Source organism: Cyanistes caeruleus, chromosome 11, assembly GCF_971803275.1.
Source record: "Cyanistes caeruleus chromosome 11, bCyaCae1.hap1.1, whole genome shotgun sequence".
NCBI lineage: Eukaryota > Metazoa > Chordata > Aves > Passeriformes > Paridae > Cyanistes > Cyanistes caeruleus.
In genome coordinates, this window is record NC_141711.1 from 9,975,001 (window position 1) to 10,000,683 (window position 25,683).

Consider the following 25,683-nt stretch of genomic DNA (forward strand, 5'->3'; position numbering starts at 1 on the left):
CTTTTCAAATGTTTTGGGGTTTGGTTTATTTGGCTTTTTTTTTTTATTTGGGGGGTCTGTTGTTTGGGTTTTTTGGGGAGTTCATTTAGGGTGATATTCTTTTCTTGTTGTTTGTTTTGTTGGGGTGGGGGTTTGGTTGTTTGGGAGGGATGTTTGCTTTTTGTTTTTATTTTTTAATCCATATTCATCATTGGGAGGCTTAGACTGGCTCCCACTCCAGACAGCTCATTTCAAATCAGAGGATCAAGGATGATACTGGCCATTTCAGAGACACAAAACAGTAACAGATCTTTATAATTAGACAGTAAATACCCAAGAAAACAATTAAACAATAACTGAGCTACCATAATCTCTCACTTAAAAAGAAGCAGGTGACAAATGAGACAATTTTTAATGAGTTTTCCAAGGATTTATGTAGGTGAGCTGACCTCTTCCCACTGTGCTGATACCCTGTGATAGAAAAATGCTGTAGATACAGATAAATGTGTTATATTGGAAAATACAGCTCATCCATTATCATTCTCAGTCTACAAGTGTTATTAACAGATATGAATTCAAAAATTTTTCATGGTAGAAATTCCTGATTTGCCAAAATCCAAGTATAAAAAGGAATGGAGAAAAATAAATGATTGGCAGACCTTGCATTCCTCACCACTGTCTCAAGCTGTGGACAGTTATGAAAATTTTTAAGTGTAGGGGAAAAAGTGCCAAAGCAAGCTGCTTTTGCTAACTCTACAGAGAACCTAGATAATTGTCAAAAGTCAAGCTTTATAGGAAGTGCAGACCTACATCTCTCATATGACTCTAAAATATAATTATAGCAGAAGTGTCTTTTTTCACATAAGAAGGAAAGTAAAATGCAAACAAGGTGGGCCTGAGAAAGTATGTATTAAAAAATAGCTTTGTTCAGGTTCTAGTGCACCTTCACTACAGATAATTTATAAGCATCTTAAGGCATCCAGCAGAATTTAATGTCTTCAAGAACTGAAACATGCTAAAAACAGCAGGAAATGAATGCAGTAGGCAATTCAACAGCATGTGAGCAACAACCTCAGCCTGTACTTACAGCCTTGCAAACCCTGTGTTAACAAAGTGAGTGAAACAATGAAAATACCTGAAAATATTGCACTGAAGCTGATCTTCTTTATCTTAGGCGGAAGATTCATATAAACATCATTTCCCTACAATGAGGATATGCATCACAAATTTGAACACAGAGCCATAAGTTACAGCACCATTGATTAATGTAGTGTTGTCCCCAATAATCTGCAACACCTGCATGTTAGTGAGGACAGAAGTTAAAATAACACGCTAAAGATCCTGCTTTCTCTGACAGCAAGGCTGATACTATAACTTCATAAAGCACTAGCTCTATGGAAGAGCCCTCAACATAAAAAACATGACAAATCAAATCTCAAAGACAAACCAAAGTTTATTTAAAACAAAAACAAGACAGTGCTACTGCCAAGATAGAAAAGTTAAGGATTATTTCATTGAACGTGACAAGGCTGCCAATTTACAGCAGTTTACATTAATTCTGAGATCAGCTTGGGTTTTACACTGCTTCGATTGACTACATGTACTTTCTGCAGGACAAACTGGTTTCCCCTTCCCTCCCCTTTTGAAAAGAACTGACAAAAATATCCTATAAAAAACATATACAGAATTTTGAGACATGATTGAAACATGAACCACTGTCCAAAAGTCTGGAACTTTCCAAGAAGGTTAAGTCCTTTGTTGCTTCAACCAACCCTCAAGGGGGGAGCTACAAGCACAACGCCATCCCCTCTGACAAAGAGCATTGGAATATTCCTTTTGGTAGACTGCAAAGAAGGAAAGAAAAGTTCAAATTTACAGAACATTAATTTCAATCATAAAAACACACTTGAAACAACTCCAACAAACAATATTCTGGCATGCTGAACAGATCATTACAACTAACACCAAATCTCTAGAAATCCTGTGTACTTTCATAACAATTTGTCCAAATCCTGTTAGCTTGATTCAAAAAACAGTCAGCAATAAAGCAATAAACTACTTAAACAATATAACACAGTGTAGTTCTAGATACAAAAAAAAAATCTGTGATGATAAATTAACTCCCTTTTTAGTCCTTACTTTATAAATCTCTTCATAGGTTTCTTCATCAATCTCTATTGTAGTCACAGTTTCTTCCACATCACCCAAAATCATATTTAAGTGCTGGTCATACGCCTGTAGGAATCAAGTTTAGTTAATTATGTTTTCCAAAATTCAAACATGAGTTTATTAAAATGAGAATTTTTTAGCAAGACTTTCAGACATAAATAGTTTGGTCTGATTTTGACCAAAATGAAGTACTATCAGTTATAGTTACAACTCAAGACAAACATAAATAAACGAGAACTCTGTAGCAGGAAAAAGAAGGCATGATATTTACATCAAACACTTGCAGGAAATAGGTCTGAAGCATTCTGTAAGAGCACTTGTGAGACCTCAGAGACAGACACACTTTGTTAACATAAACCCAGCTACACATACTGCTGCCAGTCCAGCCTCCCAGAATCGATTGCCTGGGGGCAACTTAAAGGATATGAAAGCTGCTTCTCATACACTGCTACAAAACTTTAAACACATGTTCTGAAAACCTTACAAAAGCATGTTGCAAACTATATGTGTCCCTCATGGATCTCTCATTATCTCTAGGTTTCCAAAGGAGTTGAGGCCCAGTTAACTCACGGGGCAACTGGTTCACTTCCCCAGCAGAGCACTCAGGGAAGCTGGCTGACTTAATAGAAAGCAAAAATCTGAGAATCCAGCTGAGTACATATCCCATCACACCTTAAAGGATTAAAGTGTGCCTTAAAGGATTTTTGTTTGATAATGATGACCTCAGTCTAGAAGCAGCCTTAGGATACATCATAGGAAGAGGCCTGCAGTATTATTGCGTATTTCACAGACAGAGAAATGGAAGCCAAAAGCAGTGAAATGACTTGCCTGGTATCATTCAGGAGACAAGCAAAACGAAATACATCTCTTGACTTTTTAGGGAAGCAGTTAATAGCTGACAAAGTACTGAGGAAATGAGATTTTTTTCCACCAAGCACATTATCGTTCTGGTAACTAAGGCAATTCTTAACCTAGTTTCTCCAACCACTTCTGCACTTTCAACCATGAAATGCAATTACTCATGTTTTAAAATTAATTTTTTCAACAACCAGTGGAATATTACAGGTAAACTGTTTCACACACATAAAGATACACTGCCCAGTGCGTACCTGAATGAGCATGACAATGTTCTGAAAGTTTTACTTACTTACATGTAATCTGCCTCTAAGCTCTCTGTCATTCCTCATTTTGACATAGATTCGCTCATCTAGACTGAGTCTGATGAGATCAAGTGGCTCCTCTACAGTATTTGTTGTTTGTTGCTAAAAAAACCCAAAATAAACACATTATTCGTACGGAAGAAGTCTTTGCACTTTTCCATTCCTTGATGTTTGCAAGGCACAGGAAACAAAGGAGAAAAAACACAGATGCAAATACTTCAAATCATTCTTTCACATCCTGGTGAACCCAAGCGCTGCTGATTTACCACTCCACTGATACTCACCAGCCCTAAGCAACGTGAGTCAAAAAATTTGAGTTTAGTCCGCAGCAAATCATTCTTCACACAGGGGTATTGGAACTGGTTGATCTTTAGGGTCCGGTCCCTTTCAACACAAACCATCCTCTAACTGTGGGAGCTGTTTTTCTTACGGGCAGCCAGGGCTCAGAGCGCAGCAGAGAGCGCACACTGCGGGAGCCAGCAGCACCTGTGCCGCGGCAGGGTGAGGGCCGAGCCCAGCTGGCACCGGGGCCAGCACCGGGCACTACCGGGCACCCACTGCCCCGCACCCTCACCGCTCCCGAGCCCCTGCAGCAGCCAGGCCGGGCTCCGAGGCCGGCGTGAAACCTCAACGCACCCCGGCCTAAGGCTCATTTCTATGAGAAAAGCACACTTCGAGGATAGTAACTAAAAAAGAGTAAAGACCTCCGTGCACATCCCGCATCTTCCGTGTCTCATATATTTCCGTTCTAGCTACCCTTTTCCTTCAGAGCGAGAGCATTGCCCTCGGCAGCCTTCCCCGCCTTTCCCTCCGGCAGTGCCCGCTCAGAGGGCCCGCAGCGGGCCCTGCCCGCGTCCCGACAGCGCCACAAACCCCGAGGCCGAGCGGGGACTTCGCCTCGCACGGAAAGCGCTGCCGGCCCAGCCGCGCAGCCCAGAGCCGCCTCCCGGGGCAGGCGCTGGAGGAGCCCACAGCCGCTCACCTGGTCCACCTCATCCGCCATCTTTCAAACCGCCTCCCGCGCCCGCCCGCGAGACTTTATAGCCCCGCCCCTTCCCCGGCGCGGGGCCGGCCCGGGACCTGCCCCCCCCCGGCAGCGCCATGGCCCGAAAGCGCCGAGCATCGCCCCGGCCCGCGGCCGCCAAAAAGAGGCGCTCTGGGGGGCTGCGAAAGCAGGAGGAGGAAGAGGAGGAGGAGCAGGGTGAGTGCGGCAGGGAGGCGGTAGCGGGCCGGAGCTGCGCCACCGCCGCGGCTCGGGCCGCTCCAGGCCGCGGGGTGGGCGGGCAGCGGTGCCAGCGCGCCCTCGGGAAGGGCGGCCAGGCCGGGCTGGAGCGCGGCTGCTGTCGGCTGCTGTGGGCTGTGTTGTCAGCAGGGATATCGGCGGTGGGATCCGTGCCCCAGATCCCGGGCGTTAAACCCGTCCGTGACACGGGCCCCAAGGCTGGGCGAGCCCCTGAAGGGCTGTTCGTTGTTTCACCTCGGCCGCTCTCCAGAGCAGCGTCTCGTGGTAATAAGTTGTTGTGAGTGGCAAACACGACGCTTGGTTTTCCACCGATTCCATCGGTAGGACTATAGGAATCTTTAGGTACTTCTTGTGAGTTACATAAGTATTCTCCTCAACAAGTCTCACTGTTCAAATCCTGCCTGTTTATAAACAAACAATGACATGCTCAGCACGGTGCGTGCTCACACCACACTCACACTACTTTCTGTAGCTGCCGCTCATGAAGTCCATGGAGATGTTGTTTCAGGTTGCCATGGAGATGAAACTCTATCCTCTAATATTAATCTTAATTTCTTTTGTCACATGCAGATGATTTTGAAGAGAAAAAGCCCTGTATAAAAAAGAACTCAAAAGCTCCAGCTAGGAAAAAGGAAGATTGTGATACTGAAGTTTTCAACTCAGCAAAAACTTCTAAACTTTCAAAACGAGAAGAGGCAAAATCACAAATAAAAGAAAGTAAAAAGAATGCTAGAAATAAAGAGAATTGTATCAAAGAGGAAACATGCAGGTGAATTTATCATTCAAGTCTATAGGATGTTTTTCTTCATCTTAATTTTTGTGGTTTGATTGTCAAATACTTAGTCTGTTGTTACTGATGCAGAGGTCATGCTTGATTTATTTCCCTATTTTTAGTCTTTGATAAACAAGCACCTACGTTTCCTGATGCTAACACTGTTTTGGTGATTTTAACAGTGACTCACTGAAGCATCCTCAGAAGGAGGTGAAGTTAAAGACAGAATCTCCTGTTAAAGAAGAGATGGATGAAGACAATGCTGTTGATGATGATGATGATGAAAGTGAAGATGAATGGGAGGATGTGGAAGGTAGAAATTTCATATTTTTTAATATTAAACACTTTTTAAGAGCTTGTATATCACAATGATTCCCCAAGAGCAGGAGACCAGCATCCCACAGTTATTTGAAATAACTTAGCACACACAGTGTTACGGAAGATCCAGGAGCTGGTAGTTACTGGATGTATTCTGTTTAAAGATTGTTTTAACACTTAAGAAGGAAAATGTATATTCTTATCCCATCATAAGTCCTCCCTGGGAATCTATTCCATGTTTACTTATAATTTGGAATTCTGTTTTTACAGAACTTCAGGAACCTGCTACAGGTAAGTTAGAAGAAGCTGCTGTTCTTCCATCAGTGGGTCTGCCAAGCAATCCTGTTGAGATAGAGATTGAAACCCCAGAGCAAGTGAAGAAAAGAGAGAGGAGGTAAGAACAAGGAGGTGGTAGAGGACTGCTGAAGGCTGAACTTAAAAATATCCAAAGTCTTGACTGTCACTGACTTGTTGAGTTCAGGGTGAAAATCTCCACTTTTTCATTGAGTTGGGTGATGCAGGGTTGTGGGATGAAGAACAGTTATATATACTGACAATTCTACCAAAAATCCTCAGTGTAAGCTAGCAGGAATGAAGGAGGCTTTTCAGTTTCCTTGAAAACCAAGTGTGTAAGTTGACTGTACTTTACTGTCTCCATTTCCAGTGAAGGGACAGCAGGAGATCTCTTGAAGGAGAGCTGTGGTTGAATGGTGTTGTGTTACTGCAAAATCTTAATGGACTGTTCATCTAGCCAGTCACTAAACCTTTCCTTAAGTGTGCACAGTAGGATAAATTCTCTTTGTGAACTGACCCAGTTCAGGAATATAGAAAGGCAGGTCCACAGAAATGCCACAACATCTATTTCTTTTGTAATCTTCTGCAGAGAAAAAAGAAAAGCTGAGTTTGAGATGTACCTTCGGAGAATGATGAAACGTTTCAGCAAGGAGGTTCGTGAGGACACACATAAGGTATTTGTCACAGAAAGCCATGGCAGAGAAAAAATTGAGCATAAAGGTGTCTGAACTGATTTACAGTCAAAAGAAGCTAATTTTTATCAACTATCATGGGGCCACGGCTAGAAGTGAAAAGATAGAGGCTGTAGACCTGACAGATACTTGTAAAGGTTCCTCCTCAACTGTGAATTGGAAACAGCAGTGCCTGTGTTAGTAAAATTGTAACTCAAAGCATATGTGAGTAAGATGTATATTTCTCTGTGGAGGGATATCTTCTGTCAGGATTAAACTGCCAGTTTTGTAGAACAGGAAACACTTGGAAAGACTTCAGTGCTTTACTGTCTTCTGAAGACAGCACTGTGAATGATTGGGAGGCTTCATTGTCACTTCTCTCTGTTAAAAGGGATGGTGAAGTATTTCTTGTCTTTACCATGGACAGTAGTTCCAATGAGGAATATCTCTTGTGAACCCACTTTTAAACTTTTCTCTTTCAGGTTCACTTGCTGTGTTTATTAGCAAATGGCTTCTATAGGAACAGGATCTGCAGCCAGCCAGATCTCCTTGCCGTCGGTCTGTCCATTGTCCCCACCCGCTTCACCCAAGTGCCCGCAGGCCAAGTGGGCCTTGTCTACCTTTCCAACTTGGTGAAATGGTAAAACTCTCTTCTGATCATTCTGTCACATAGAATGTAGAGCTAGGGTTCAGGAAGAGGGCTGACTGTAATTAGCAATTTTAAATTTTATGTACAAGGGTGAGAAGGGCTGTCCTTTTTAGAGAAGGAGAGGGTGAACTCAGAAGTTTAAGAAAACAGTCAGAAACACTGGGTAATAAGCAGGTGTTTTGTATTTCAGGTTTGTTGGAACCTTCACTGTCAATGATGAGCTTTCCACTGAAAAGGGAGAGCCCCTTCAGTCAACACTAGAGAGGAGGTTTGCCATCTATGCTGCACAAGATGATGAGGAGCTTGTTCATGTAAGAGACTGGGAAGTGCAGGGTTGGTTGGTGAATTTGTATGTTGTGTGTCAGGTCATAGACAAAGTGGCAGGAGGGGTGGATTTTAAGAAAGCAGGCTGGTGATTCTGTAGCTATTTATTTTCTTGTATTTTTATCTCAAGACCTCCTGTGATTAAATCAATCAATTTAAACTCTTGCAGATATTCTTAATTATTCTGCGAGCATTACAGCTGCTGTGTCGCCTCGTACTGTCTTTTCAGCCTATTCCTCTCAAGGAGACAAGACCAAAGGTAGTTTTTGTTGTTTGTGTGGAATAAGGAATAGGTCACTGATTTAGTAGGATTAAAAAAACTTTCTGGCTATTACAGCTTGCACTGAATCACTTACTGCATTGAACCAGGGTCCTGTCTACATTGCAGAAAATGCACACCCTTAATTTTTAATTTTCTTCTTTTAAAAAAGTCACTAATTTCTGTGTTTCAGCAAAGATTTCTTAACATTTCAGTAGGTTTACATGTCTTTAAAACTTAGATGGTAACTTGTGCTGCATGAGTACACCTCTCTTCAGCCAGTTGCCTGAAGCTTTCAAATTAATTGACTGTGCTTGCCAACCTTTGGTCTGCATAAACTTTGGGCTGATTTCAGTCTCTTTTTTTACCATATTCTTAGCTGTGGTGATAAGAGTGACCTGGCCTGTTTCTCTGCAGGGAAAGAGCTCCTCATCCAAGAGGCTGTCTAATAGCAGCACCTCTGAGGTTCAGGAGAGTACTGCCACAACACCCAAAGCTGCGGCAAAGAAATGCCCCTGCAAAAAAGCCAAGCAGGAGGAGAAATCCTCAGAGAGCAAAGAAAACAGTGTGGAGCCAAAGAAACCCAAAACTGCCCAGACTGAAGTGACACACAAGTCAAAGCTGACTAAAGGCAGCCAGGAACAGAAGGAATCAAATAATGAGACCAGTTCAGCAGAAAAAGATGTGCCAGTCAGGCCCAAGAATGACCGCCGGAGACGAGTGGCCTCCAAAGTGTGTTACAAGGAAGAGAGTGGAAGTGATGAGGGCAGTGCTTCGGACTTTGAGGTTTCAGAGGAGGAGAGTGATCTCTCTGATGAGGATTTTGAAACTGTCCCTAAAAAGCGGAGGAGCTCACAGGCCTCCCAGAATTCAAAGCTGACAGCTATAAAAAGGTCAAAAACTGAGACTTCAGAAACAATGCTATCAAAAAATTTGTATGGAGCTGAGACTAAGCCAGCAAAAAGTGCAACTTCAGCCTTGCCTCAAGCACAAAAGAAGAGAAACAAAATCATTTCTAGTGATGAGGATGATGGACAGCAGGAGGTGAGGAAAGCAATGGGAACAGACCAGTGGCTGGAGGTTTTCCTTGAGTCTGAGGACAAGTGGGTTTGTGTAGACTGTGTTCATGGCAATGTGGGTCAGCCCCAGCTGTGCTTTGCACATGCCACAAAACCACTTTTCTACGTTGTGGGATTTGACAACGATGGGAGTGTCAGGGATGTGACACAAAGATATGATCCAGTGTGGATGACCTCAACAAGGAAGAGCCGTGTGGACCCAGAGTGGTGGGAAGAGACACTGCAGCCATATGAAAGTCCCTATGTGGAGAGAGACAAGAAGGAAGAAAATGAGGTAAATGGCAATAGGTTGTTCAGGACACAGAGTGCCAGGAGTCCTGTCCCTGGATTCTCATTCAGGCAAAAAGCATTAGAAATCTCTTTCCATGAGGAGGGAGGTTTGTATTTGAACTTGAATTGTTGAGATTGAACATGTTTTAAAGCGACTATACAGCAATAAATTTAAATATGAAATTTTGGAAGTTATTCAGACAAGTTTGCATAGTGGAAATACTGCACAGCTTGTGCTGGAAACTTACTAGTGAGATTTGTGTAGTGTTTAGCATTACTTTTCTCAGAGTTTTTAAAATACATAGGTCAGGGTACACATGTAAGTACTTACTTGCAGCAAGAATGTTTTGGTCTGTTGGCTCATCTGATAAGTTTCCGGTGTTTTTTTTCTTTGGTTCATATTATAGTCGTTCTTATTTTCTTACAAAGGGTAGTGGAAAAGTTGTGAAATTACTCTTTTCTGTATAATTCTTACAGTTTCAAGTGAAGCTTCAAGATCAGCCTCTACCAACAGCAATTGGAGAGTACAAAAACCACCCTCTCTATGCACTGAAGAGGCACCTCTTAAAATTCCAGGCCATCTATCCTGAGACAGCTGCTATCTTGGGGTACTGCAGGGGAGAGGCTGTCTACTCCAGGTGAGCTGTGCACCTATTGTCACCTGCACCTGTGATCTCTGTAACAAATTGGAGAGCTAATTTGCATGACTGTATCAGCAGTAGCCTCAGACCACATGCATAAACAGGTGAGGCATTTTGCTGCTCTGACAGCATTTGTGTATCACTAAGATACAGCTTTTTTTATTATTCCTGATATGGTAAGTTTATTGTGGATCTGTTATGAATGACTTGAAAACTCTTACATTTGCTTCTTTCTGGCCTTTTCAGAGACTGCATACACACACTGCACTCCAGGGACACTTGGCTGAAGCAAGCTCGAGTGGTGAGGGTTGGAGAAGTGCCTTACAAGGTAAGAGGGTTTGACTTCCTCCTGTGCAATTCATCTGCCCTTTAAAGCTCAAGCTCAGTTGTGGTTTGGTTTTTTTCTTCTATTTTGTCAGCAGATGTAGATTTCACACTTTTTTGCATGGTAGCTGTACTGTCCACCTGCTGTGCCCTATAGCTCATACATGCTGCCCAAAGTTCAGCTTTGCTTTTTTCCCACCCCAAGGGTATCTGGCAGAACAGCTCCCTTTTCACCTTCTCCAAAGGCATCCCAATGTTTTATATGCACTGTTGGATCTCTGCCTGTTGCATACAGGTGCCATGGGTTGTCATTTACAGGCAATGGATATTGAAGCTAGAAAATAGCATTTCTGCTCTTCCAGAAACTACTCCTTTGGTATCCTAGGAAAACCTGAAGCCACTGTCAGCTTCTTGTGATTTTTACAGGCCTGGTTGTTGTATTTGCAGATGGTAAAAGGATTTTCCAATCGGGCAAGGAAGGCGCGCCTGGCAGAGCCGGCGAACCGGGACCGGGAGGACCTGGCGCTGTTTGGCCGCTGGCAGACAGAGGAGTATCAGCCTCCCATAGCAGTGGATGGAAAGGTAGCTGGAAGGCAGAGGGCTGGTGCTAAAGGAAGTGGTTTGTGTGCAGCTCTGGGAAGTTGCATGTTTCAGACATGAGATGAGTCAGTAATATCTGGAATCAGGATTAAGAGTTCAGAGGTAAATGTTCACAGAGGAAATAGTCAAAACTCTACTGAGGCCTTTCTTTCACAAATACAGGTAGTGAGTGCGGACTGCTAAAGTCAAAATTCTGTTGATCTGATCTTCCTAGCCCATGTTATGCCTTGGTAATTCTCTGCATTACAGCCTGAGAAACAAAACTTGAGCATAGGACATAGCTAAGAGATAACCATGCAGCTAAAATCTAGGCTTGTACCTTGTCATGTGAATATTAATTGAATACTGGAGTAGAATGTAGGAGGTCAGGAGGGTAGAGTCCCTGAGTTGCAGCAGGAATTTTAGACCTCTCTCCAGAAAGCAGGATTATCACCATCTCTCTTTAATCTTGCCATAACAGGTTCCTCGGAATGAATATGGGAATGTCTATCTCTTCTTGCCATCCATGTTACCTGTTGGCTGTGTGCAGCTGAAACTTCCAAACCTGAACAGAGTGGCACGGAAGTTGGACATAGACTGTGCTCAAGCCATCACTGGATTTGATTTTCATGGTGGCTACTCACACCCAGTGTATGTAAAAGCTGCTTTGTTGCACTTGTCAGATGTTGATATCCTGCAGAAGCTGTGTGTCTTGTGTTAAGGGGAACATGTGACCAGTTACACACTTTGGTCCTTTGAGACAGACAGTTCTGTCACTATTCTGTAGCTTTTGGGCTGGGTCAGCAGGCATTTGCTCCCTTTTTTTTTCCTTCTTGTAGCTGACAAGAGGATTATGTTCTCCTTCCTAGTACTGATGGGTATGTGGTGTGTGAGGAGTATAAAGAGATCCTTGTTGCTGCCTGGGAGAATGAACAAGCAGAAATAGAAAAGAAGGAGAAGGAGGTGAGAACTATTTTTGCAGCTTCCTTACTGTTATATTTAAAAAGTAAATTTCATTGAAACTGGGCAGTCAAACAGGGCAGGCTGTGTAAGCAATAAGCTTTTTAGATGACAGTTTAAAAATCTTAAAACTTTCTGTGTGCATAAATACATTGAAACTCACAGTAGTAAATTTTTCTCTTTGCCATTAACAATCCCCCACAGAAGCGTGAGAAAAGAGCTCTAGGGAATTGGAAGCTGCTGACAAAAGGACTTCTCATTAGAGAGAGGTTGAAGCAACGCTACTCAGTCAAGGTATCCTGCATTTCTATTAGTAATTTCTATTTCTGGAGGTTATTTTAACTGTAGAATAAAATTTGCAGAGTGTAGTTCCTCAAAAAGTCTTCAGCTAAAGATTCAAAAATCTATCCCAGAAGTTCAGTGTGCTCATGTTCAGTAAAGATTTATTACTGTTTAACAACAGAATAAAGTTTTTTATTTATTTTTTTTTATTTTATTACTATAAAAAAGGGGGGTTTAGTCATACCCCTTCCTAGATTTCCTCTAAGTCAAGCAATGTAGCTAACAGGATGAGAGTGGGGGGGCACTTTTTCTTTTAGTTAGATGTTTTAGTTCTTATTTTTTTCACAAGGAAAAAGGGTGAAAAGCCTGATCTTTTTAAAACAGGTTGGTTTTATTCTTCCATTGTCAAAAATGCTTGTGTTGCAAGAATATTTAGTGTTCATAAATAGAAGCACTTTGGGTAGGAAGCCCAAACCAGAGCAACCAACTTCTGTAAGGTCACACAGTGTCACTGTGACCAAAGTCAAGCTCTTTTAGAAAGGGGCAGTTACAAGTGATTTTTAGAGCGACTTTCTGATTTTCACACCTTTTTTTTTTCCAGACTGAGCCATCAGCACCTGAGACAGAGAAAGGAGGGGGATTCTCTTCTGATGAAGAAGGAGCTCCAAGCTCAGAGAGCGCAGTGGAGAACACAGCCATTTATTGGCCCCAAAATCGCCAGCTCGAGAAACAAGAAGAGAAAATAACCAGAAAGAGCAAGCGAGAAAAGAGAGGAGAAGCATCCCAGTTGTTCCCTTTTGAGAAATTGTGATGACAAGCTTTTCTTTGCTGTTTTCAGATGCAGGAAAATAGTCATGATAAAAGTATCCTTTACCAGTTAGGGCCTTAGGGTCTTGTTGTGCACTCATTTCTGAGGTGTCAGGGACCAACCTAATTCAATATCCAGTTTCCTTTGAGATCACAGGTATCACTTAGGTGTCGTTAGATTATTCCCTTTGACCTTGGATGAACAGCAGCACCTTGCAAAATCACATTGCTTTGTTGTAGTTTTTGCTCTGTATCACTCAGCACTAATAGTTGAGTTCCCTGAGGCACTCCTGTCCATCAGCAGTCTCTTCCCATTTTTCTAATTTTTTTCATTTTTCCCTGCTAGTTCTTGCTCAGAGCTAAAGCATCCAGCTTCTTTTTACCTGTCTGCAGAGATGTGGCCAAAGGAATGCTGATGCCTCCTTTGAGTCATAGCTTACCCAAATGAGTGGTGAGGTAGAATTCTGGCCTGTCTGTCTCAAGGGGAAATACTTCCTTTAAGGTCTAAAAGAAACCCCCCACAATCAGAATATGGAGGAATTAATACTTTCTAAAGAATACTTGCATTTTGTGATCTAAGTCTGGGTTCTCAGCCTACTATCTTTCTTTACTCTCAGAAATCTTGTGCTGTGGAAGGGAGAAGCCCTGTACTTACTACAATTAAGGTTCAATATGCCTTTTTAAGCAATTTGCATATATATGCATTTGCTTCTGTTCCTTATCAAGATCCTGGTGTGGAGCAAAACATGTAAAACTGGCTTAGTCTCACTGCTGGAGCAAAATTCACTAAAATCACAGAATTCTTGTTATCCAGTACCATAGCATTAAAAACCTGCTGAGAGAGGAATGTTAAATCTATGTAAGCTTTTCCTGCACTTTTGTAGTAGAAATACTGATCTGTCTTTGGCAGTACTATGTGTCTAAATTCCATGGACACAGTCTCTTCAAAAACCAAGGGGAAAAACAATTTTTAGTCATTGCTGGGCATTGCCACAGAGACTGAAATGTAAGAAGATGGCTTTCAGGTAATTATGTTCAGAAAAAAGAATCTATTTTTGTACTGTATTTGTAGATCAAAATAAAGTTTGAAAAAAAGAATATGCTGTCTGTTTTGGAATGCACAGGTAACCCTCAGTATTCTTAAAATACAAGAGGCTGTAGCAGTCAGCTTGAATCATCATCTTTTTCTAATAATCTTAGAGGTGGCAAGGAAGTGACTGACTTCTTTGGTCAGTAATGGGAAGTAAACCCATGGCAGGCTGGCAGCAGTACACAGACCGGAGAACAGCTTCCCAAAACAAGGAAATATTTGCAGGACAAACAAAACCCAACAATAAGAAACTAGTTCTTTTGGAAGCTACAAACTAATCTTCCACCTACCTGGGCATTACTCCTGGATATAAAACATGCAATACCTGAATTTAATAAAAAAGCCTACAGACGAACCTTTTGATAAAACTGTATTTTATTAAATATACAAAAGCTCAGCACTGCTGGAGAAAATTGTCGCTTCATTTCCAATAAGTAATGCTGGTTAGTGTTCTGCATCATGGGCAAAAGAGCAGCAGTTCAAACCCAGTTTCTCTCTCCCATGGAGGACAATTCCTGACTGCTGGAGCATAAGCTGGTGTTGCTGAGCAGCAGGAAGAATGTGCAGCACCACTGCTATGCACAAGGCCATCTCCTGTACCCACCCTTTCACTCACTGCTCCTGCTTTCACCAGCAGGACAGAGCTGTGAGACCAAACTGATAATATTCAAATACCAAAAGAATGCAAGTAATTAGGACTAATCAAGTAATTACAAATTCTCAAAACATTTATGATTTCTAACTCAGATTTCTATTTCAGTATAATTTTCTAGCAAACATTTTTTCCACTGTATGTTCAAGTTAAGTTCCTTTGGTACAGAGAACACTCCTCTGAGTCATAAGAGATTTCATAATTGAAAACATTATTTTTGTACTGAATTGTATATACTTATAAAAACCCCCAAAACACAGTAGTGTAGGGAAGCTCATCTGGAAGTCAGACTAGCTTGGTGGAGACTTAAGGGTGTCTCTAACCTCAAGTATTGGTTACAGCAGATAAACATGAGCCATCACAACACTACAAGGCATTCCTCTATTGATACAAAACTAACAATTTAGGCTACAAAAATATATGAAACTAAACAGGCAAAAATGCTTCCATTTCTTAATTTCACAGAGTACTGTCATCGTCCTTACTAAGTGAAGTTAAAGAAAGGAACAGTATACAGAGCAAAAAACCCCAACTATTTTAAAGAATACCCATTCACTTACAAAAGTCAATGTTGTTTCAAGGCAGTAAGTTTTATATTTACAGGTGAATGACCTCTGAGCATCCCTTTAAGTGCAATTTGAAGTGAAATTTTTGAAACAGCTTGCAATGATATGGTCCAGGCTATCATTTTGGATGCTTAACCAAAAACAATTTCAGACACTTAGAACCTGGGGGAAATCAATGTGTCCTGATAAATCTGCCCAACCTCAGAGCACCGCTAACCTGGCCACTCATTACATCAATGACTTTGAAAATCCTCAGTCCAGAATCAGAGGGTTTACATGAATATTGTGTTGAATTCACCTAAGCCATGTTTTCCCTTTGAACACATGCACTACCAAACACATCAGCCATAGGAGTGTTCCTGACTGTGCAAACAAGAAAAGGCAGCAGAGGGAGGGTTTGTCAGAGACAGGCAGACACACGTTATTTCCTAAGGATATCTAACCAGGGTCCATGGGATGCAGCTGGCACTTTCTCCAAAACACACAAGGTGCCCCACCCAGCAAGGACTTGCCAGTTGTTCTCAAATCAGGAGAAACTGCTAAGCAGTTAAGAGGTACAAATCTGCTTGTTCAGTTACTTACCCAGAATGCTTTTTTCTGCACAGCTGGCATCACTGACTTCCCACAAACAGCATCCTATAGTCCCATGGCTAACGTGTACCAAAAATCACACCGAGGCCCCCTCTCCAGCTTTCAGTGCTCGCTGCTGAGCTGTGATTTGCTGTAAGCTTGCTGCAGGAACCGGGCAGAAATGCACTTGGGAAGGTTCTAACCAGGACTCAGTTCAAGACCTGACCACCTCCTCGTCACTGCTGCTTCTTGGACGGAACACGGGACCTGGCCACCACGATGGGGACTATGGAGAGCAGCGCGAGGAGCAGGGCCCAGAGCGGGCGGTAGAAGAGCCAGCCCACAGAGATGGTCAGCAGGGACAGCGAGCTGGCCACACACAGGGCAAACATCTTCAAGCCAACATTAACCAGGTCCCTCACAATAGGAAACCAGTCCACTGCAGAGAGAATTAAACATGGCATGAAGTAGTTGGTAAGATGAGAGTTTAAAAAAAAGTCTGATTCATGCTTAGGATCTGCACCCTAACGACTGCAATCCCAAGACAGACTCAAACTATTTTATCAAAAGCACTGGATTAGGTATTTCAGCAGAGCATCATCAAGACATTTGATCATTAAGCAACAGCTAAACATATAAGGCAGTGCTATCCTCATCTCTTCACACAGAAAGAAATCCAAAATGAGGTCTGAAGATTTGTCCAAGGCTTGAGAAGCAGAGGAGACAGATAGCCCTGCAGCTATGGAACAAATCTAGGGCAACTGATACAAGCTGCTAGCACAGAAATTCCCTTCTGGCAACAATAAATCTTGGAGCAGCATGTATATGGATAAATAAATCAGAAAATACAAGTTCACAGCTACAAAGTGAATGATATCTTTGATGTCTGAAGTTTATGCAAGTTTGAGGCGTTGTCCTGCCTTTCTGTTTTTCTCCAGCATTTTTTTTATATTAAAAGAATAAACAAAAACTTTCTTTGCTGTTTGTTTACAATAGTGTAGAATAACCAGACACAAATCTTATTTCTGTACAACTGCTCACCAGGACCTGTTGGGGGGACCAGTTGTGTGTGGGTGCAGAAAGTAATTGTATTGCAGCAACTTGAATTAGATTTGAAAGAACCAACCCAACATGTGCTTCAGCTTTTTATTTTGGTAAGCACCAGGCTGGGATCTTCTGAGACTGATAAAAGATATTTGTGTGGGGTTTTTTAATGTTCACAAAGCAACCAGTTGGTTTTGCCGTCCTGTTTACCTGCAGTTGCCTACAGTGACTTTTCAGATCAAATAAAATCTGAGTTCAAACCAGATTTCTCCTGGTCTCCAAATGAGTTAACTCTTTAGGGGTTGGGATCTTATTTCTAGATCATTTTACCTTTCTGTGAAAAACTTACCTAATGTGTAAAAGATTCGGGTCATCAGGCTGATGCCCACAAACATTGAGAACCAGCCAGCTGCACGGAGTGCCCAGGTCTTCATGGTGTTACTCTCATGCTCCTTCTGAAATACCTCCTGAAAGCAAACACCATCACATGCAGCCTGTTTCTTGTTCTTTTTCAAGAACTTCTTAATTCCAGTATATTATGAGCCAATCAGAGCCAAGAGCATTTTATGAGTACAATTTCTCTTGCAGAAGATACATTGCAGCTCATTCTGCAGGGTCTGTGCAGTATGGCATTACACTGCAATAGATTGAATAGTGCAGCACGGGGGAAACTGACACTTTTCTTAATTAAAACAACCTAAAAAGCACCATTCAACATTACCCACAGTCAGAAAGCACACAGGTTTTGCTGCAATTAGATACATTCTACATTACTGTGGAAAATAAGACACTAATAAGTAACTGTAATAAAGAAGGAAGAGTCTGGCTTCATTCTGAAGGAAGAGAGAAAAGGCAACAATATCCACTGATGACTGAGGGAAGGTGTGTGAAAGAGAGCAAGCAGGATGGAAGGAAGAAAAACTAAAAAGTATGTGTGCATTTCATCAGGCAAAGCAAAACATCTCTTTTCAAGAATTCTGAGAAAGATTTTTGGGTTGTGTGACCCTCTGGCTCAACAAAACGTTCACATGAAGATGGCAGGGATGTTAGCACTAAATGGTAAGAGATGTGTAAAACTGATTGATTACTTGCACATACAAGTACTTGATTAATTATTTATTTGTAACCAGTTAATTTTCAATGAAACAAAATTCTATCTAATGAAGATTCAGAGCTTACAGCAGAGGATTGATTCTACTGCTACTTTTTCAAGTCAAAACAAAGCCTTATTAATGATTTTGGGAACACCTGTAAACTCTTGACATCTGCTTTTCTTTGCAGCAGGGCATGAAACAATCATTAATGGAAACAAATCTACCAAAAGGAGTAAATGAATCACCAAATTGCTGGAGCATGCAGGATTTATTGAAGCATAATGTCCCGCCTGAAGGCTCTTTCTCAGCCAGAATAGTAATAAACATTTCAAACAAGTCTAAACTCCTATTATTAGGAGGTGAAGGGAGAAGAACTCTTATGGTTTATTTAATTAAACCCTGATTTTTACTATTTTTACATGTGATGTGTGCTTGCATGTGTACGTGGGAAACAACCAAGGAGCAAATAAAAACAAAATGAGAAGGCACAGAAACAAACTTTAAAGCAAACAGACAGAATGTGTAGAAACCTGGAAGCAAACACAGGCTACAACCTGTTGTCCAAGAAGGAGGAAGAAAAGCCAGTGTTTATATGAGTATCTCCTCCTCTAGAGCAGGTCTGAAGGAGAGTAAGAGCTTCCTCTTCTGCTGCTTCTGCACTACCATCTTGTGTTTTAACCCTCCACTAGAAGAGTCTCACCTCCACAGAGAGGTCCCCAGGGTAGAGAATCTCCAGAACATCTCCAGACTTGGTAGGATAAGGAACCAGCTGATCACCTCGCTGCCGAGCAATCACAGTCACCTTGGAAGAGAGAGAAAAATATTTACTGGTTACTGAGTTGGGAACAGGGCTTGCAATAACAGAAACAGCTGAATATTCACCTTATCAGCAGAGCCCAACCGGGGATCATCTCCACTCAGACCTGCATAGAAGAAAGAGACACGAAGGTCTCCAACCTACAAACAAGAGAAGATTGGAAGTCAAGAAAGATTGTTTTACAAAAGGGAATCACAGGAAAGATTCACAGCACAGGAGCATCCTTTATTTATCAACACTTTTTCTGAACATTTATGTCAGGAATGACTGAGCCAGAATTATTTCCAAGCTGTCCTTTCCTCAGGGCAAGCTGGCAGCTGGAACAGGAGAGCTCAAATGCTGTTTTGCAATATCCCTCTGATTAAGCTCCAGGAGCACATGATATGCTTTGTTCATCCCTCATCATGCCATCTTTTGGCAAAACAGAGCAGGCAGCACTATTTGACAACAAGCTGTTTGATTGTACTCCTAAATTCAGCAAGGCAGAGGTGGAACCCACCCCCCAGCACCAACCCCTTCCATTTAAAAGCACAGCAGACTTGAGAAAACAGAGAACAAAGAAATGGGATTGGAAGCCTTCTGCAAGAGAAGCTCTTATTCTGAAGGGCTGCACTAAGGAAGTCATGCTATGTGATGATCTGCACTCCATTTTCTATACATTAAATAGAAATGGGACACGCCCTTTTTCACACACAAGTAATCACTACTTTAGTTTATCTTTCCCATCTTACTTCTGGACGCCTGGGATTGTCGCTGTGATAGAAGTAATCTCCTCCTCGGGTAACATCAGCATGGGGATCCTCCAGGTGTGATAAGCTCAACTGCTTGAAATCATCAATTTTATCCACAAGACCTAAGCAGAATAAAGCATCAAGGTGAGGCTCAGTGTCTAACACGGAACAGCCAATTTGCTGGCTGGCTTCCTGATTATCACCTGACATGACAGCTATTGTGGAAAGAACCAAAGTCCATTGCTGACACAACAGCAGACACAAAGTCAGGACAAAACAATCCTTACCCTTGGAAAGAAAAAAGCTGCCAACCTGGACATTAGGAGAAACAGCAGTGAAAGACTCCACAGCCATGGCACTGAGGAACAGAGAGAGTCCCTGATTAGTCCCAAAATTGTGATCAAACTCTTGATTTGCAGTATGTAAGGTATAGCACAGAAAAGGTACTGCGGCAAACATCAGGAGAAACTCAAAGAGCTAAAAAACTGTCCTGATGTGAAAACAAATCCTTCAAGAGACTATCCAGACTGCATACTGTTGGACCCATTAAATTAAGCTAAGCCATCACTGCTCTGAGCTGCTCTAATTCCTTTATGCCTTTATTCTCAACTACCAAAAGAACAGCAGTTTCCATCTACTGAACTGTTATGAAATCAGTCATTTAGATTTCATCTTTGATCAGATGCAGTGACAGAATTCAGAGGGACTGTGCCAGATGGTACCTCACCTTGGGTTCTTGTGTCCAATTTCTCGATCAAAGTTTCTGCTGTTCACAATTTCTGATTTCCACTCTGTATCTAAACAGAATGATAAGAAGGTTGAGTAAAAGACACTCAGATCTCAGTTACTGAAGACACCTGTGTTTTGCCAACACACAAGTCAGCAATTAAATATTTATTTTAATTGACAATAAACTTTCCCTAAGGTGAGTCTGTTTTGCCGACGATGGCAATTGGAAAGCCATCTCCCTATCTTTCTTTCAACCTGTCCTTCACTCCTGTCATTCCCAGTTTCCTCCCCAGTCCTGGAAGTCTCCCAAGGGGAGAGTAATCAAGCAGCTGTGTGGGTCCACAGCTGGCATACATTGACATTTACAGGACAGAATCCATCAATCTTGAGAGGACAGCTGTTTTTTTGGACTGCATTTCTTTTTGTTCCCTGTTACTGTGAGCCTGCTTTTCATGGCTCACAATCACCAACTTTGCCCCTTATGTACCTCCATGATACAGGGTCTCCATGCCTCACTCAGCTGAGCATTTTTATATGATCACACCCAGAAACTGCTGCACACCCACGTTACACATCCATGTGCTTTGATCAGAGCTAAATGAAGCACAGAGACTGATCTCCCAAAACACAATGACTCAGAGTACCTTTCTGCCACTGGATAGATCAGAATAACGCACCCAGTTCTGCTCCTGCCAAAAAACACTTGGCAAAAGCCACAGTGCACATCAGAAGGTGCTGGTAGTTTTCACTGGCTGATATCAACATCTAAACAGGTTCTCTACAGGCTCCCTTACAAGCTGGAGCTACCTGCTTTTCCCTGTCTATTCTCTTCTGCTCACAGCTGACATTCCCAATTACTCTATGTCTGAAGTGTAATCTCAGGTGTGGCTTTGAACACACTCTCATCTCTGGTCATTGAGGACCTTGTGGGCCCTATTTCTGGAACATCCTATCCCTGAATGTTCTTCTCAACTTTTAGGGGTTTCAAAACAAGACTCAGATTTTCTGTAGCCCTTGCTTGCTGACAGCACATCTTCTTTCACCTCAGTTACCTCAGGAAAGGGAGGTTCTGTCATTTGTTTAGGAAAGAGAATTTTTGTTTATTTCTCCACATTCCTTTCTTTTCCAAAAAGAAAATACAGGTTTTGTAACAAAAATCAAAATACACACACACACACACGTAAACCCAAAGTTACATGCATAAAAGGGAAGGGGCTTTCTGCTGATCAACTTACTGTATGAATACGTTGTCTCTTTCTTAATCTCACCATTTTCCTCATATTCCCTGCAGAGAAAAAGGGCTGGGATGAGAACCAGAACAGTGCACACACCCTGCACAGGGCAGAATACATTTCACCAGTGAAATGCACAGACCAATCTCTGGCAACACAGACTTATCTTTATACATAACCTAGCTCTTCTCTGAACTACCTTTTCTGAAGACAGATTTTCTGTACCATGAGAAAACTACACAAATGCTCAACAGCCACAACCTTTTTATTCCCATGTTTTGAACAAAGAGGTGTTGACTAAATTGATGAGGAACAACCAGAATTAAATACAGTGAGACAAGCTGGCCCAAATCAAGTCTCTAACAGATGCTGCACCATAAGCATGCTAAAACTGAGAAATTATTTTTGACACCTTCACAACCGCTGACCCTTTTTTTCTTATATGACATGAAAGACATTTGGAACATGAATTCTGTGCAGTCACACACACATAATAGCTAATAACATTCATACTAGCATTGGTGGAATTATTAGCAATAGCAGAAATGGTTTTCTTATTTGGGTTGCAACTATTAACAGAGCAGTTAACATCTCTCAAGGAAATTAAAATTATTCTCGGAAGGAAAAATATCCAAGAGCTCTAGAATTGTTTTGCTATAAAGTGGGGTTTTCTTTTTATTTTTGGTTTTTTTCTTAGGTATAAGGAAAGAAAAAAAAATTGTGATAGGATCCTGCTAACACAACAGCCTCATAAACTACTTTTAAAGATTACTTTCACTTACTTGGAATCTTCATATTCTACCCACTGGTACATTTCCACGTTACGCTTAAGTTTGACAGCTTGGATGGAGAGCCCATAGCTGGGGTCAAACAAAGGCTGTGCAAAAATACATGAAAATACTAGTCAGTCTAAATGCTGTATCTCACAACCTCAAACACTCTACTTTTACTACTGAATCCATTTACATACCTCACTGTACAACTAGCACTATCTTACACACGTGAACATGGTATAAATGTTACGAAAGACAAAAAGGAATGTCTCTGGAAAATCTGACCTGAAGAATCCTTATCAAAAGTTATTGCCACAGTGAAGAATGAAACCAGAATACTGACTATGGGTTTACAGGTTTCAGTGTTTAAACTAGGAGATTCTGTTTTGCTGAAAGGTGCTGTGTCACCTTCTACAATGTGTGTGGACCATGGAAAATGTCACCACTACTGAAAAGTCAGAACTTGCAAAGCTCCTGTGCTGCAAGAGCCTGAAGACTTATCAATATCATGAATACACAACAGGTTCCCTACACAAATGGCAACTGAAATTATCCACAAAAATCAGCTTGAGGGTAAACACTGCCAGAGCTGGTATTGGCTTGGAGAAGTGAGTGCAAGGCCATTCAGCATCTTCCTGATTCCATGCCAAGAACCAGAGCTTGAGTGGTAGCTGGCAATGCTTACAGGAGGAAAGAAGCCATGTGTCTTTTCCTGGATACCAAACAAAACTTTAATTGACAAAGACTTTTCCTTCCCTCCAAACTTGAAATACTAATTTCTTCCAATATACTATTTTATTTACCTTAGATGTACTCAGAGCTCCAGCCAAGTGCACCAGTCTCCCCTCATTCTGCTGAGAGATACTGTGGATGCTGTCAAGAGGGATCACAATAGAAAGCCCCTCCTCGAGAGACTTGGCTGTCCTGACAGCTCGTCCCTGCAATGAGGAAAACAGAAATCAAGTTGTTCAGAATCGATGTCACAGCAGTATTTTGTGAACAAGGTTAGCAGACAAGTGAACTGATGACCAGAAGGAATGCTTGCATATTCAGCCTAAGGCATATTTTTGAAACACACTTGTACTTCTCCATTCTCTGTGTCTGAGCCAGTTTGGGGCAGTACTTCTCACCCAGGCAGCAGGATAATTAATATTGACTAAGCTTCTCAAACAGATCCAAATTCTTCCTATAAAGGTCCAAACTTAATGCTCTTCACCTCTTACCTTGTCCATTATTCCTGAATAACTGCAAAAATGACACAGATTACAGTTCATTTCTCCAGACACATATATTGACTCCTTGGCAGAAGTTTTACCTGCCTTATCATCATATCTCGATGTGCTTGTTCTTCTGCAAAGTCATCAAAATTTGGAATAGTTATTTTTTTCCTCTTGAAGAGGTATGAAAGGAAGTCTCTAAGTAAAAATTATGATCTCCACTCCAAAATTGCCATAACAAGTGCATTTTCAATGGTAGAGTGTTCAGATACCTGTTTTGTTTTTTTTTTTTTAAATCTAAACCCAAGAAATAATACTGAGAAAAAAAATGAAAAATTACCACCCCCAATTTTGCTACATGGGGTATGAATTTCTTTAAAGTACTTAAAACAACACTAGAAATTAAGACCTTTTGTTACCTCAAAGAAAAAGAGAAGGCTGGAATGTGACTGGCTCATGCACATTGGGCTGCCTCTTACCACAGGCTGTTTTTTCATCAGTTTACAAGCTTTGGATCTTATCTCTCATCACACACTGCTACTGTCTCTACCACACCTAGTTCCAGACAAATACTACCTGTGGCCTGTGATTTCACTTTTGTTATATCCCAAACACAAATACCAGGTCCCCAGACAAAACCTCCTCTTCTCATAGATCAAGTAATAAAGCTGTGTACAAACACTGACAGTATTGCACTTACTTCATTGGTAAAAAGAAGGTAGAAAGCCAGAAGAAATGTCACAAGTCCAATCAACATGCCTGCAGAAGTCTCACTGAGCCGCTCCAGGAACCCTGGTTTGGGCTCACTTGTGATTTTAACATGCTCTTTTCTGCTGCCTGTGTCAGAGAACTGTTGAAAATAAACAAAATGTGCAATATTGGTGTGAAAGGGGAAAGCATTCAGTTTCAAAACAAGTCTTTTAGCTTTGTTAGCACTGCTGCCCAAAGATCAGAACCTCTTGCCTTGGACCAAAACTTTCCCACACTTATTAAATGCCTTATCACACTTTTGATACTAGAAACACATTCAATAAATAAAACTCCAGCCTAACAGAGAAAAAACCAAACCAATTTCTATTAAAGTGGTTCTACATATTCAAGCTTTCTTCAGTCTGCCTCCAGGTTCTGTATTTGGAGTCCACACCCTGCATTGAGGCCGTGACAAATTGAGTAATAGTCCTGAATTCCTGACCAGCTAAAACACTGCTATAAATAACAAATTATGATTCATCTCACCAGTAAAAAGAGTGCCTGCACACTCTAAAATAACTATATCCAGGGTAACAATAACCTGTAACAAGGCACAGGACTAACATGGAGTCCAGGGGTTTATCTCTGCATACGCGACTTGTGGGGCGTATTCAACTTCAGCACACACACACAGCCAAGGCAGGGCATGGCATTTCTCTGTATACGGAAAATCACGCTATGAAAAGCCAGTGTCCATAAAGGAGACAGAGGAGTCCTGCAACTTTATTGAATAAAGGGAGAGTCCACAGGGGCACAGGGCCGCGGGGTTTTCTCTCTCGAGGTTTCGGAGGGCGCAGCCTCCTTTCATCTTAAACTCTCCTTTCATCCTAAACTCTCCTTTCATCCTAAATTCTCCTTTCATCCTAAACTCCCAGTCGCACGTTGCCCTCTTCCTTTCCCCACTGGCTGAGGCACTGGGGAGGTACAGCATTCCCGAACCGCCTGCCACATATCTGCCCCTTGAACCTACTGTTTCACCCCAAAGTTCAGAAGTTCACACTTCTGGAGACCCACTTTCTGTTACATGAGTTAGGCAGTCTGGGCTCTGCAACGAACCTGCTGCCCAAAGTTCAGAAACTCAGGCTTGTGCAGACCCACTTTCTGTTTCAGGAGCTGTCTCGGCTCTGCAACCAACCTGTTGCCCAAAGGCAGGAGAAACATTAAGACCCATTTCAAAGCCATTAACACCCATACCTTCACCCACTGAATTATTTGTAAAGACATTAGCACACATCTTCTCGCTCATCTGGCTGTGCCCGGCGGGCTGTGAGCGGCACAGGGCCCTGGCCACAGCCCGGGCACCTCGGGGATGAACGGGGCGACCCGGGCAGCCGCCACACCGAGTGCGGAGCAGCGGCGGGGCCGACCGAGCAGCACTTACGTTCCTCGACATCCTGAGCCTCTCACTCCCCCCGGGAACCACAACTCAGGGGACGCCAGAGCCGCGCACCGCCAGCCTCGCCTTCACCCGCCTCAGGGCTCCCCCGCCCCCGAGCCACTCCCTGCCCGCAGCGGCGCACGCCGGGACGCGTAGTTCCCGCCGCGGCGGGGAAGCCCTTCCTTCCTCCTTCCCTTCCCGCCTCCCTCTCTCTCCTCCCTGCCTGGGCAGGCGGGGCTGTGGTGCGGCGGGGCCGGGCC

At 42.3% G+C, this 25,683-nt stretch overlaps 3 protein-coding genes across 6 annotated transcripts; 1 reads left to right on the plus strand and 2 right to left on the minus strand.

The window, feature by feature from the left end:
- Positions 1-1,414: 1,414 nt before the first annotated feature.
- Positions 1,415-4,370, minus strand: LSM3 (LSM3 homolog, U6 small nuclear RNA and mRNA degradation associated). Of its 3 annotated transcripts, none has more exons than XM_023935306.2 (4): positions 4,291-4,370; positions 3,300-3,410; positions 2,119-2,214; positions 1,415-1,823 (listed from the first exon to the last, which is right to left on the minus strand). In XM_023935306.2, exons 1-4 carry the CDS (start codon positions 4,309-4,311, stop codon positions 1,743-1,745), a joined length of 309 nt encoding a protein of 102 aa, XP_023791074.1. In that variant the 5' UTR covers positions 4,312-4,370; the 3' UTR covers positions 1,415-1,742. The 3 variants fall into 3 exon arrangements, with proteins under 3 accessions (XP_023791074.1, XP_023791073.1, XP_023791072.2); XM_023935305.2 differs by lacking the exon at positions 4,291-4,370 and adding an exon at positions 4,013-4,288; XM_023935304.2 differs by lacking the exon at positions 4,291-4,370 and adding an exon at positions 3,593-4,288.
- Positions 4,337-12,853, plus strand: XPC (XPC complex subunit, DNA damage recognition and repair factor). Of its 2 annotated transcripts, XM_086846105.1 has the most exons (16): positions 4,337-4,509; positions 5,122-5,320; positions 5,506-5,636; positions 5,912-6,035; positions 6,525-6,609; positions 7,089-7,246; positions 7,446-7,566; positions 7,749-7,838; positions 8,256-9,191; positions 9,665-9,825; positions 10,075-10,156; positions 10,600-10,734; positions 11,213-11,382; positions 11,601-11,694; positions 11,896-11,985; positions 12,575-12,853. In XM_086846105.1, exons 1-16 carry the CDS (start codon positions 4,410-4,412, stop codon positions 12,782-12,784), a joined length of 2,886 nt encoding a protein of 961 aa, XP_086702231.1. In that variant the 5' UTR covers positions 4,337-4,409; the 3' UTR covers positions 12,785-12,853. The 2 variants fall into 2 exon arrangements, with proteins under 2 accessions (XP_086702231.1, XP_086702232.1); XM_086846106.1 differs by lacking the exons at positions 11,896-11,985; positions 12,575-12,853 and having other exon boundaries at positions 11,571-11,681.
- Positions 12,854-14,227: 1,374 nt separating this feature from the next.
- TMEM43 (transmembrane protein 43) lies at positions 14,228-25,636 on the minus strand. The gene is made up of 12 exons (XM_086846108.1): positions 25,427-25,636; positions 23,996-24,145; positions 22,882-23,016; positions 22,088-22,182; positions 21,309-21,358; positions 20,072-20,141; positions 19,632-19,702; positions 19,345-19,466; positions 18,679-18,753; positions 18,497-18,598; positions 17,052-17,169; positions 14,228-16,097 (listed from the first exon to the last, which is right to left on the minus strand). Exons 1-12 carry the CDS (start codon positions 25,436-25,438, stop codon positions 15,895-15,897), a joined length of 1,203 nt encoding a protein of 400 aa, XP_086702234.1. The 5' UTR covers positions 25,439-25,636; the 3' UTR covers positions 14,228-15,894.
- Positions 25,637-25,683: the final 47 nt, after the last annotated feature.

Coding starts and splice junctions, on each gene's coding strand:
- LSM3 (XM_023935304.2), bottom strand. CDS start 3,709: ATGGTTTGTGTTGAAAGGGACCGGACCCTAAAGATCAACCAGTTCCAA. Junction 2,215..3,299: donor AGCTTAGAGGCAGATTACAT/GTAAGTAAGTAA, acceptor TGATTCCTACAG/GCGTATGACCAGCACTTAAA. Junction 1,824..2,118: donor CCTATGAAGAGATTTATAAA/GTAAGGACTAAA, acceptor CCTTCTTTGCAG/TCTACCAAAAGGAATATTCC.
- TMEM43 (XM_086846108.1), bottom strand. Junction 17,170..18,496: donor CTGGGGACCTCTCTGTGGAG/GTGAGACTCTTC, acceptor GTTTGCTTTCAG/GAGGTATTTCAGAAGGAGCA. Junction 16,098..17,051: donor CCGAATCTTTTACACATTAG/GTAAGTTTTTCA, acceptor TTCTCTCTGCAG/TGGACTGGTTTCCTATTGTG.
- XPC (XM_086846105.1), top strand. CDS start 4,410: ATGGCCCGAAAGCGCCGAGCATCGCCCCGGCCCGCGGCCGCCAAAAAG. Junction 5,637..5,911: donor TGAATGGGAGGATGTGGAAG/GTAGAAATTTCA, acceptor CTGTTTTTACAG/AACTTCAGGAACCTGCTACA. Junction 7,839..8,255: donor TCAAGGAGACAAGACCAAAG/GTAGTTTTTGTT, acceptor GTTTCTCTGCAG/GGAAAGAGCTCCTCATCCAA.